Source organism: Bufo gargarizans, chromosome 4 (assembly GCF_014858855.1).
Source record: "Bufo gargarizans isolate SCDJY-AF-19 chromosome 4, ASM1485885v1, whole genome shotgun sequence".
Taxonomy (NCBI): domain Eukaryota; kingdom Metazoa; phylum Chordata; class Amphibia; order Anura; family Bufonidae; genus Bufo; species Bufo gargarizans.
Window position 1 is genome coordinate 262,695,767 of NC_058083.1, and position 12,596 is coordinate 262,708,362.

The 12,596-nt window shown below is 45.1% G+C and overlaps 1 protein-coding gene across 3 annotated transcripts in view; it reads left to right on the plus strand.

Moving 5' to 3' along the window:
- The window catches only part of UFL1 (UFM1 specific ligase 1), a 64,986-nt gene that overhangs the window by 1,041 nt on the left and 51,349 nt on the right, over window positions 1-12,596 (plus strand). For 2 of the 3 annotated variants that reach the window (XM_044288845.1, XM_044288847.1), the window contains exon 2: window positions 6,518-6,682. In XM_044288845.1, the coding sequence (XP_044144780.1) occupies window positions 6,606-6,682 (77 nt within the window). In that variant the 5' untranslated portion in view covers window positions 6,518-6,605. Of the gene's footprint in view, window positions 1-6,356; window positions 6,430-6,517; window positions 6,683-12,596 lie in introns of those variants that run through there. The other variant, XM_044288846.1, reaches the window with a different exon arrangement.

Genomic DNA, 12,596 nt, shown 5'->3' on the forward strand with positions numbered 1-12,596 from the left:
AAAATGAAAAATTACAATTTTTTTTACAAGAAAATGTTGCTTTATGCCAACGTTTTTCATTTTTACAAAGGGTAACAGAAGAAAATGCACCCCCAATTTGTTACTTATTATCTCCTGAGTACAGCAACACCCCATATGCGGTCGTAAAGTGCTGTATGGGCACAACACAGGGGTCAGAAGAGAAAGAGCATCATGTGCATTGGAGGCCTAGTATGGGGGTTTACACAGCACTGGTTGACAACTGCAGAGGCTCTGAGGTGAAAATAAAAAAAGACACCCCAAGAAGTGGCCCCATTTTAGAAACCACACCCCTCAGAGACTTTACCAAGGGGTGCCGTGAGCATTTTGACCCAACATGTGTTTTGCAAAAATCTATTCACAGTAGGTGGTGCAAAGTGAAAATTGCAATTTTTACACAGATATGCCATCTCAGTGCCCAATATGTTGTGCCCATTGTATGCCAGTGTGAAAGCTCAGGCCTCTTCTAAGGCTACTTTCACACTTGCGGCAGAGTAATCCAGCAAGCAGTTCCGTCGCCGCCAACTGATGGCATTTGTAAGACTGATCAGAATCCTGATCAGTCAGAAAAATACCTGATCAGTCAGAAAAATGCATTGAAATGCCGGATCCGTCTTTCCGGTGTCATCTGGAAAAACAGATCTGGCATTTATTTTTTTCACCTTTTTTATGCGCACACCGGAAGGACGGATTCCGGCACTAATACATTCCTATGGAAAAAATGCCAGGTCCGGCATTCAGGCAAGTCTTCAGTTTTTTGGGCCGGAGATAAAACCGTAGCATGCTGCAGTTTTATCTTTTTCCTGATCAAAAAGACTGAACTGAAGACATCCTCCTGATGCATCCTGAACGGATTACTCTCCATTCAGAATGCATGGGGATAAAACTGATCAGTTCTTTTCCGGTATAGAGCCGCTAGGACGGAGCTCTATGCCGGAAAAGAATAACGCAAGTGTGAAAGTACCCTTATTATGCTGGGCTTTCTGGTTTTATAAACACTCTACATCTGGCTCTAATCTGTTGCCTGGACATACCATAGGGCTCAGTGAAATAATACATGTAACCCCTGAGAAGTGACCCTATATTGGAAACTCCACCCCTCAAGGTATTTATTAAAGGGGTATTCCGATTCTTAGATGTTTACTACTAAATTGGTGGGGGTCATACCTCTGGGACTCCCCATTGATCATGAGAACTGGGGCCCCATACCACTGCAGCCCCCCTGAAATTAATGGAGTGTCCGGTTGGGTATGAGTGCAGCCACTGCATTCATTTCTATGGGAATTCCAGAGATCGCCGAGTGCTGTACTCCCATACAAATAAATGGAGCGGCCATGCGCATGTGTAACCGGCCACTTCATTTCAGGGGGGCTGCAGGGAATACGTGGCCCCCATTCTCGTGATCAGAAGTGGACACAAAGGTCCCCACCAATCTAATAGTTATCCCTATACTGTGGATAAGGGATAACTTCTAACAACTGGAGTACAATTAAAATTGCAAGTTTTCCACACACGTTTGCCCAATATGTTATGCCCAGCTTGTGCCATCGGAAACAAACCACACCCTTTAAATTGTTAGGCGGGTTCTACTGCATGCCGAAAAGCCATAAATGGGGGTTGTGAACCGCTGTTTACCCTGCAGGGTTTAGAAGGGAAAGAACACCATTTGGCTTTTGCAGCGCCAATTTTGATGGATTGGTTTACAGGCGCCATGTTGCTTTTGAACAGCCTCCAGGAACCAGTACAGTAATTTCTGACAACCACACGTTTATATTTCTCTTCATGGAGCTGTGTGAGGGCTTATTTTTTGCGGAATGAGTTGCCGTTATCATTGGTTCTATTTTGCGGTACATACGACTTTTTTATTTGTTGATTGCTTTTTGGGAAGCAGAGTAAAGAAACAGAGGCAGCTCTACCATTGATTTTTGGGTTATGTTATTGCAGCGTGCACTGTGCTGGAATAACTACACATTGGGTGTCATTTATTAACCCTTTTACTACATGTACGCCGCTGGAGCAATAGGCAAACATGGCGCCCACTTGCACGTGCACCGGGGGGTGTCATGGCCTGTGGGTCTCTGCTGTTTCAAACAGCAGAGACCCGTGGCTAATGCCGATCGCGGTAATTAAAGCCTTAAAGAGGACCTTTCTTCTGTTTTAACATAGGCTAATTATGGTATTACCTTGTAGGGCGGCCCCCACTGATGCCAATGTGTATTTTTTTTCAACCCCCCCCCTTCCCGCTTGTCCGCTGTGGCCCCCCAAGATTCCTTCTCCCTGACTGGGAGCGGTCCGCTCTGATTGTATAGCGCTCACAGCCAGGGAGAAGGAGACGCCCACAGACTGCGTATCCTCCCCATTGCGAGCTTAATACTCATTATAATACAGCATGCCAAATAATCAGGGGGCCACAGCGGAGGGGGGAGGGTTTGAAAAAAAAATACAACGATGGCATCAGTGGGGGCCGCCCTACAAGGTAATACCATAATTAGCCTATGTCAAAACTGATAAAAGGTCCTCTTTAAGATGGCGTGATCAAGTAAGATCGCGGCATCTAAAGTGTGAAAGACTGGGCTTCTTACCAGCATCCTCTGCGGAAGAGGATGCCGGTAATTGATTTCAATACACTCAGCCTCACTGAAGAGGCTGAGGACATTGAAGCTGCAATTCTTATTTTGGCCACCAGGTGGCCAACATAAGAAATGGGCAATCCTGAGCAATAACTGGATTTTAAAAATCCACGATTGTTCAGAATAAAAATAAAAGTTTTTTGTAGGCTCAAATACGAGCTTCAAAATCATTACAAAAAAGTTTTGTAGTTTTAGACGCCGGTCTTAATATCCCCTTATAACTGGCGGTGGTATGAAGAGGCATCGGCCCAAAATAACTTCAGCAGATCCAGCGTAACTTCTAAATGTAAGACAGCTTCATTGCTGTCTTATACTTAGAATAATTTATACTCCAAAAACAGGTGTAGAAAGTGATGAATGAGTCGGGCTTCCTGCCCCGTCCCCTTCCCTGCCTATGCCATGCCCACTTAGTCCTGGCATGATAAGAGAAAAGTCACAGATTGCGGTGCAAAGGACCTTTGCGCCACAATCTGCGCCAGAAATACACCTAATATAGGTGTATTTCTGGTTAGTAAACTTTTATAATTTATTTTTTATTTTTTGGGCGATTGTCTTGTGTGCAGGCTCCTTTTCTGCTGGAAGAGTTGACATTTTTATTGGTACTATGTTGGGGTACATATAGTTTTTTGATTGATATTACACATTTTGTGAGGCAAGGTGACCAAAAAATTGCTGTTTTGGCACCGTTAATTTTTTTGGGGTAGATCATGTGATATTTTTACACAGCTGATCGCTACCTAATATGTCTATTTGTTTTATTTGTTTACGTTTTGAACAATACATTTTTTTTTTTTAAATATGATGTTTTTAGGGTCTGATCTCTGTTTCAATGCAGGACAAGGACTGCAAATGAGCTCTTAGCAAGCTCTGCCTCTGATGCCACCAGATGTAAGGTGGCTATCCTATAAGTCAATATTCAGCTCTTAAAATAAGCCTTGAGACATGACTTGGATATTAAATAAGCCAGCATCTTATCTGCAGACAGCTGTTTCGGGGTGATTTCCCCTCATCAGTGCAGAGCAGAGAGTACTAGCTTGACTGGGCGAGAGTAATACATGCTGTATTGTACTACATTGAACTGTCAGCAATACACTTTTTTTTTACAAGGAAGCAGCACTCGCATGACTGCCGTTATCCCTTCAGCTATTCATCGGGGGTGGCTGAAGTCAGAACTCCCCTCCCCCCCCCGATCTGATTTTGATGACTCATACTAAGGAAAAACTATGGGGAACAATGGGGAGAGCACTGCTTTCTCCCTGATAGTGACTGGTGGGGTCCACAGCACCATCGATCAGAACCGTTGATACATCTCTATGACATATCAGAAGTTATGTGGACGCGCACTGACACTTAGGCTGAGTTCACATGAGCGTGTCCGGATGCGTTGCGGCAAACCCGTGTGAGTAGGTACCCAATTGCAGTCAGTTTGGACTGCGATTGCGTTCCGTTGTTCAGTTTTTATTGCGCAGGTGCAATGCGTTTTGCACACGCGTGATAAAAAACTGAATGTGGTACCCAGACCCGACCTTCTTCACTGAAGTTCAGGTCTGGGTTCAAGGTTGTGTAGATATTATTTTCCCTTATAACATGGTTATAAGGGAAAATAATAGCATTCTTTAAAACAGAATGCTTAGTAGGTGGTCAATTGAGGGTTAAAAAATAATTAACTCACCTTCTCCTCTTGATCGCGTAGCTGCCGGTCTCTTCTTACTTCTTTAATCATGAGCTGCTGGCTAAAGAATCTGTGGTGACGTCAGATTACATGGTCCAATCACATGGTCCATCACCATGTGATTGGACCATGTTATATGACGTCACCACAGGTCCTTTAGCCAGCAGCTCATGATTAAAGAAGTAAGAAGAGACTTGGCATCTACGCGATCAAGAGGAGAAGGTGAGTTAATTATTTTTTATTTTTTAACCCTCAATTGACCACCTACCAAGAATTCTGTATTAAAGAATGCTATTATTTTCCCTTATAACCATGTTATAAGGGAAAATAATACAGTGAATAGACTGTCACCTAGCAACCATGCGTGAAAATCGCACCGCATCCGCACTTGATTGATGCTTGTGATTTTCACTCAGCCCCATTCAGTTCTATGGGGCCTGCGTTGCGTGATAAACGCACAATATAGAGCATGCTGCGATTTTCACGCAGCACATAAGTGATGCGTGAAAATCACAGCTCATGTACACAGCCCCATAGAAATGAATGGGTCCAGATTCAGTGCGGGTGCAATGCGTTCACCTCCCGCATTGCACCCGCGCGGAAATCTTGCCCGTGTGAACTCAGCCTTAGGCTAGTTTCACACGGGCGTTGCGGGAAAAGGTGCTGGTGCGTTGCGAAAACATTCTAATGCGCTTTGCATGCGCGTGAGAAAAATCGGCATGTTTGGTACCCAGACCCGAACTTCTTCACAGAAGTTCAGGTTCGGTGTTCTGTAGATTGTATTATTTTCCCTTATAACATGGTTATAAGGGAAAATAATAGCATTCCTAATACAGAATGCATAGTACAATAGCGCTGGAGGGGTTAAAAAAATAAATAAAAAAAATTAACTCACCTTAATCCACTTGATCGCGCAGCCGGCATCTCTTCTGTCTTCTTCTTTGCTGTGCACAGGAATAGGACCTTTGATGATGTCACTGTGCTCATCACATGGTCCAATCACATGGTTCATCACCATGGTGAGGGACCATGTGACTGGATCATGTGATGTGACGTCACCACAGGTCCTTAGCCGGCAGCTCAACATTACAGAAGAAGACAGAGATCCACAACTACGCGATCAAGTGGATTCGGTGAGTAATTTATTTTTAATTTTTAACCCCTCCATCACTATTTTACTTTGCATTCTGTATTCAGAATGCTATTATTTTCCCTTATAACCATGTTATAAGGGAAAATAATAATGATCGGGTCCCCAGCCTGATCGTCACCTAGCAACCGTGCGTGAAAATCACACCGCATCCTCACTTGCTTGCGATTTTCACGCAACCTCATTCATTTCTATGGGGCCTGCGTTACGTGAAAAACGCACAAAGAAGAGCATGCTGTGATTTTCACGCAACTCACAAGTGATGCATGAAAATCACCGCTCGTGTGCACAGCCACATAGAAATGAATGGGTCGGGATTCAGTGCGGGGGCAATGCGTTCAACTCACGCATTGCACCCGCGCGGAATACTCGCCCTTGTGAAAGGGGCCTTAGTCTGCACTGCAGGTCAGTTTACCATATGGATTTTTTTTTTTTTTTTTGCGTCCATTTTGCTGACAATGTAAACCGCTGTGGATTTGCAGCACTCACAACCACAGTGACAAACCCTCATCGTCGCGGATTTCCTTGGCACATTCGCGGCTTTGGTCCACTGGCCACAAGAACAGCAGCCTGGCTTCCATGGAAAACAATGGGAGGCAGACGCCACGTGGTGGCTGCCAGTTGTTTGCCGCGGAACCCATCCATGGCTCTAGGCCTCGTCTGTACTGTAGGCGTTAAATGACGCCAACGCCTCACCGTTGCAGATTGTATGGCATGGTTTTATGCCAGGTGTGCGGGCACGCTTGGATTGCTGCAGTAAATGTACCCTTCTCTCTTTTAACTGGATAATGTGCATATTTTTAGGATAAATCAATAAATGTATTTGTAATTGTACAACTTTTCTGATGAGAAAAGATGCTGTAGCACTGCCAGCAGGGGGCGCAGTGTAGAAGTGCTGTATAGCGGGGGCGCCTGTATCTAGGCCGCTCACATAGTGGGGTGTTCGCGTCCCGCTGGCGGTAGGTCGTAGTATGTAGTACTCAGGATATAATCGCTGAGACATAATATGATACTGAATTCCGATATCTCCTTCTCTTTCCTCTGCAGTGCCGAACGCGAAGTTCCTGGCCGTGCTGTCTTGGCCTCTTCTGCGCGCCGTAGCGTGACGTGTATGTGACTCTTCAGCACCACAGACATGTCTGCCGACTGGGAAGAGATCCGGCGGCTTGCGGCCGACTTCCAGAGAGCCCAGCTCAGCGATAGCGTGCAGAGGTAAGTGGCCCCCTGTGTGACAGAAGTCAGCTGTGCTGCAGCTTCTGAGCCTGGACTCGAACTTTGCAGTGGAGGCATACACTGTAAGTTACTCAGTATGGCAGATAATTGCTCAAGTAACAACCCCCTAATACATGAAGGGTCATATCAGGTCCCTTGTCATTGCCCTGTGGGCACTGCCTGCAGAATACAGGCCCCATTACTGCCATGAGTGCCAGCCTTTCCTGTCCCCTCTGGTAATCCTGCTGTCTGCAGTGTGGTATCCACAACCTCAGGCCTCGTGCACCCGGCGGTGCCCATATTGCAGCTCCCAAACAGCGGGTCCGCAATATACAGGCCCTGCGGATGCGGAACCATTCACTTGAATGGGTCCACAATCCAGACGATGCGGTGCGGAGTGCTTCCGTGGAGTCTCTCTCTGTGCCTTTACATCAGAAAAAAAATTATAACTTGTTCTATTTTTTTTTCGCGGTGCAGACAAATCACGGACCCATTCAAGTTGAATGGTTCTGGATCCATCTGTGGCAGCCGCACGGATGTTAGCCGTGCGTTGGGGACGGTAAACTGCAGTGTACGAAACGGCCGGCAGGTGTTTGTGTTCATGAGGCCTTACCTGGTAAACAAATGTCCCGTATATACTCTCTATTGAAGGAATGTCCTTTCCATATGGCTTAGGGCTCATGCGCGCACACACAACGTATTTTCTTCCTGTGTCTGTTTATTTTATTTTTTTGCGGACCATATGCTGAACCATTCATTTCAATGTGTCCGTAAAAAAAAGTGCATTCAGTTTCCGTATGTCTGTTCTGCAAAAAATAGAACCTGTCCTATTATTGTCCGCACTACGGACAAGGCTAGTACTGTTCTATCAGGGGCCTAGTCTGCTCCGTTCCGCAAAATACATACGGTTGTGTACATGAGCCCTTATTCTAATGCATGGAGTTAGGGCAGAGCTTCAGTACCAGACGTGAGCCATAGATGGAGTCTAATGCAACCCCTTTAAAGGGAATCTGTCACCCCGATTTCGGACTGTTCCCCTGTTGTCAGCAGTGAAATACACGGTCTGGACGGCTGTGCTGTTCTACCAATGGAGGGGTCTCATGACAATGTATTTCAACGCAGCTCTGAGCACTGACAGCGGAGGAATTGGGCAGTAGGAAAATAAACAGTACATTGCTTTCCAAATTTATTAGGCAAATGATATTTCTCTCAGATTTTTTTTCCCCCCTAAATGGCCTTGCATCTGTGGAACTTGTGAGTTTTTGGAGAGTTTCTGCTTGAATTTCTTTGCAGGATATCAGAAAAGCCTCCCGGAGCTGCTGGTTTGATGTGAACTGCTTCCCACCCTCGTAGATCTTTTGCTTGAGGATAAGGCTACATTCACACGACTGTATGTGTTTTGTGTTCTGCAAATTGCGGATCCGCAATAAAAACGAAAGACATTTCGTATGGCATCAGTTTTGTGTGTTTTTTTTTTTTTTTTTTTTTGTGGCTATCTTTTGTCAGCAAAACTGACAAGAATAGGACATGTTCAATCTTTTTTGTGGGGCTACGGAACGGACATACGGATGCGGATAGCGCACTGTGAAATGAATGGGCCTGCATCCTATCCGCAAAATGAAACTGACATGAAAACAAAATACGTTTGTGTGAATGTAGCCTAAGGTCTCATTCACACAACGTGGTTTGGTTTCGCATCCGAGCAGCCTTTTTTTGCGGCTTGGATGCGGACCCATTGACTTCAATGGGTCCCCAAAAGATGCGGATAGCAATCCATTGCTCCCTTCCGTGGCCCCGCAAAAATTATAAATCGTGTTCTATTTGTTTTGCAGACAAGAATAGGCATTTCTATAATGGGCCACCCGTTCCATTCGGCAAATTGCGGAAGGCACACAGGCGGCATCTGTGTGTGTTTTGCGGACCGCAAAACACGGCACGTTCGTGTGAACGAGCCCTGAGCCAAAGGTTCTCAATAGGGTTGAGGTCAGGAGAGGATGGTGGTAACACCATGAGTTTCTCTCCTTTTATCCCCATAGCAGCCAATGACTCGGAGGTATTCTTTGCAGCATGAGATGGTGCATTCTCATGCATGAAGATGAATTTGCTACGGAAAGCTTGGATCTTCATTTTGTACCATGGAATAAAGTGGTCAGAAACTCTATATACTTTCCCAAGGTCATTTTCACACCTTCAGGCACCCTAAAGGGGCTACCAGCTCTCTCTCCATGATTCTGGCCCAAAACATGACTCCGCCACCTCCTTGCTGATGTTGCAGGATTGTTGGGACTACTCCATCCATCTCCACCATCCAGCGTTGTCTGGCACTCATCAGGAAACAAGACTGTTTGAAAATGAGTCTTCCTGTATCTCTGTGCCCACTGCAACCATTTCTGCTTGTGAGCACTGGTTAGGGGTGGCCGACTAGTAGGTTTATGCACAACTGCAAGCCTCTGGAGCATCCTACACCTTGAGGTTGGCGGGACTCCAAATACCTGTTTGCTGCTTTGTAATGGCATTTTAGTAGCTCAGTGATTGTGAGCCAAAACCAGGATTGGCGCCCCCACAGACATAAGGTGTAAGGGAAAGATCTGCACCTGTTCTGTGTTTAGAGCCGCACCTGGTTTGGGCTTACAATCACTGATGGAAATCACTGACTAAACACTGCAGGGCTCCAGACTAAAAAAAATATCAAGGAGCCATTGGCTCCTAACCTGAAAAATTTAGGAGCCAAACTAAAATTTTTAGTCGCCAAACTTAAAATACATATAATTACGGTATAATAAAAAAAAAAAAAACACACGTCCTACCTAGGGTTGTCACGATACCAAAATTTTGACTCTATTTTGATACCATAAAAAAGTATTGCGATACTCAATACCACGTGAAAAAAATAAAACGCCAAAAAAGCTACGTGCGTGCATTCCAGATTTTATGGAACGTCTGGACCATAATAGAACAGTCCTAACCTAATTTTTGTTTGGACAAGGTGACTAACAAATGGAAAATTGCACATTTTTTTTTTTTTTTTTTTCCTGTTATGGCGTTCACCGCATAGGAGATATTTTTTAAAATTTTAATAGTTCACATCTTTTCGGGCGTGTTGATATGTAATTTTTTTTATTGTTTATATATTTTATATGTAAAATTGGACAAGGGGGTAATTTTAAACTTAATATATATATTTTTTTTTTATACCTATTTCCCCCTTGGGGGCTAGAACCTGGGATCTTTCATCCCTTGTCCTATTCACCCCGATAGATCTCTATCAGGGTGAATAGGATCTTGCACTCTCCCTGCTGCTCTGTGCCCTGTGCATAGTACACACAGCAGCATGGAGCAGACTATGGCAGCCAGGACTTCAATAGCGTCCTGGCTGCCATGGTAACCGATCGGAGCCCCAGGACTTCACCACCAATGAATCCTTTTTTCTTTCTCAAATTGCTTGAAGCCTGTGGCCTGCTTAATAATGTGGAACATCCTTCTTAAAGGGGTTGTTCGGGCTGTTCCTATTGATGTCCTATCCTCAGGATAGGTAATCAATATCGGTTCCCTGGTGTCGGACCTAAGCTGATCAGCTGTATGAGGAGACTGCGTGCACGTGCCGCCGCTCTTCTCTCTTCCTGTCCATGATCTTTACCATAGACAGCAGTGGTGAACAGGAAGAGAGATGGGACGTGTGCACTGCGTGCGCCGTCTCCTTGTACAGCTGATTGGTGGGTGTGCCGGGAGTGCCCCTACCGATCTGATATTGATGACCTATCCTGAGGACAGGTCATCAATAGTTAAAGGGACTCTGTCACCACTTTCTAACCCCCCCTTTTAAAACTATTGTTCTCTCCATGCCGGCCTTGTGATTACAAAGGTGTTGTTATAACATAAATTCGCCGTCTCGTTTTGATAAAAATACCTTTTATCTAACCTGTCAATCTCTTTGGATAAGGTGCCCAGGGCGTTTCTGAGGGTCTGAAGCTGCCTCCCGCCGCCGCCGCCGTTGGTGCCCAGCTCCTCCCCTGATCCTTTCAGCGCCGCCTGAAAGTAAAGAAATCCGCCTCCGGCTCTCGTTCAGTCAGTGCCCCCTCCTCCTTTTCAAAGATCGCGCGCGTGCGCACAGGCCTGTGCCTGATGCGCCGGTGCGGACATTTAGAATCAGCCTCATTGAGCGAAGTGCGCGCGCGGAGGCAGATTTCTTTACTTTCAGGCGGCGCTGAAAGGATCAGGGGAGGAGCTGGGCACCAACGGCGGCGGCGGGCGGCAGCTTCAGACCCTCAGAAACGCCCTGGGCACCTTATCCAAAGAGATTGACAGGTTAGATAAAAGGTATTTTTATCAAAACGAGACGGCGAATTTATGTTATAACAACACCTTTGTAATCACAAGGGCGGCATGGAGAGAACAATAGTTTTAAAAGGGGGGTTAGAAAGTGGTGACAGAGTCCCTTTAAAGCCTGGAAAACCCCTTTTAAGTACAAACCGGATTCCAAAAAAGTTGGGACACTAAACAAATTGTGAATAAAAACTGAATGCAATGATGTGGAGATGGCAAATGTCAATATTTTATTTGTAATAGAACGTAGATGACAGATCAATCGTTTAATCCGAGTAAATGTATAATTTTAAAGGAAAAATAAGTTGATTCAAATTTTGTCAACAAATCCCCAAAAAGTTGGGACAAGTAGCAATAAGAGGCTGGAAAAAGTAAATTTGAGCATAACGAAGAGCTGGAAGACCAATTAACACTAATTAGGTCAATTGCCAACATGATTGGGTATAAAAAGAGCTTTTCAGAGTGGCAGTGTCTCTCAGAAGCCAAGATGGGTAGAGGATCACCAATTCCCACAATGTTGCGCAGAAAGATAGTGGAGCAATATCAGAAAGGTGTTACCCAGCGAAAAATTGCAAAGACTTTGCATCTATCATCATCAACTGTGCATAACATCATCCGAAGATTCAGAGAATCTGGAACAATCTCTGTGCGTAAGGGTCAAGGCCGTAAAACCATACTGGATGCCCGTGATCTCCGGGCCCTTAAACGACACTGCACCACAAACAGGAATGCTACTGTAAAGGGAAATCACAGAATGGGCTCAGGAATACTTCCAGAAACCATTGTCAGTGAACACAATCCACCGTGCCATCCGCTGTTGCCAGCTGAAACTCTACAGTGCAAAGAAGAAGCCATTTCTAAGCAATATCCACAAGCTCAGGCGTTTTCACTGGGCCAGGGATCATTTAAAATGGAGTGTGGCAAAATGGAAGACTGTTCTGTGGTCAGACGAGTCACGATTCAAAGTTCTTTCTGGAAATCTGGGACGCCATGTCATCCTGAACCAAAGAGGACAAGGACAACCCAAGTTGTTATCAACGCTCAGTTCAGAAGCCTGCATCTCTGATGGTATGGGGTTGCATGAGTGCGTGTGGCATGGGCAGCTTGCATGTCTGGAAAGGCACCATCAATGCAGAAAAATATATTCAGGTTCTAGAATCTAGAACAACATATGCTCCCATCCAGACGTCATCTCTTTCAGGTCTCTTTCAGGGAAGACCCTGCATTTTTCCACAAGATAATGCCAGACCACATTCTGCATCAATCACAACATCATGGCTGCGTAGGAGAAGGATCCGGGTACTGAAATGGCCAGTCTGCAGTCCAGATCTTTCACCTATAGAGAACATTTGGCGCATCATAAAGAGGAAGGTGCAACAAAGAAGGCCCAAGACGATTGAACAGTTAGACAAGAATGGGAGAGCATTCCTATTTCTAAACTTGAGAAACTGGTCTCCTCGGCCCCAGACGTCTGTTGAGTATTGTAAGAAGAAGGGGAGATGCCACACAGTGGTGAAAATGGCCTTGTCCCAACTTTTTGGGGATTTGGTGACACCATGAAATTCTGATTCAACATATTTTTCCCTTAAAA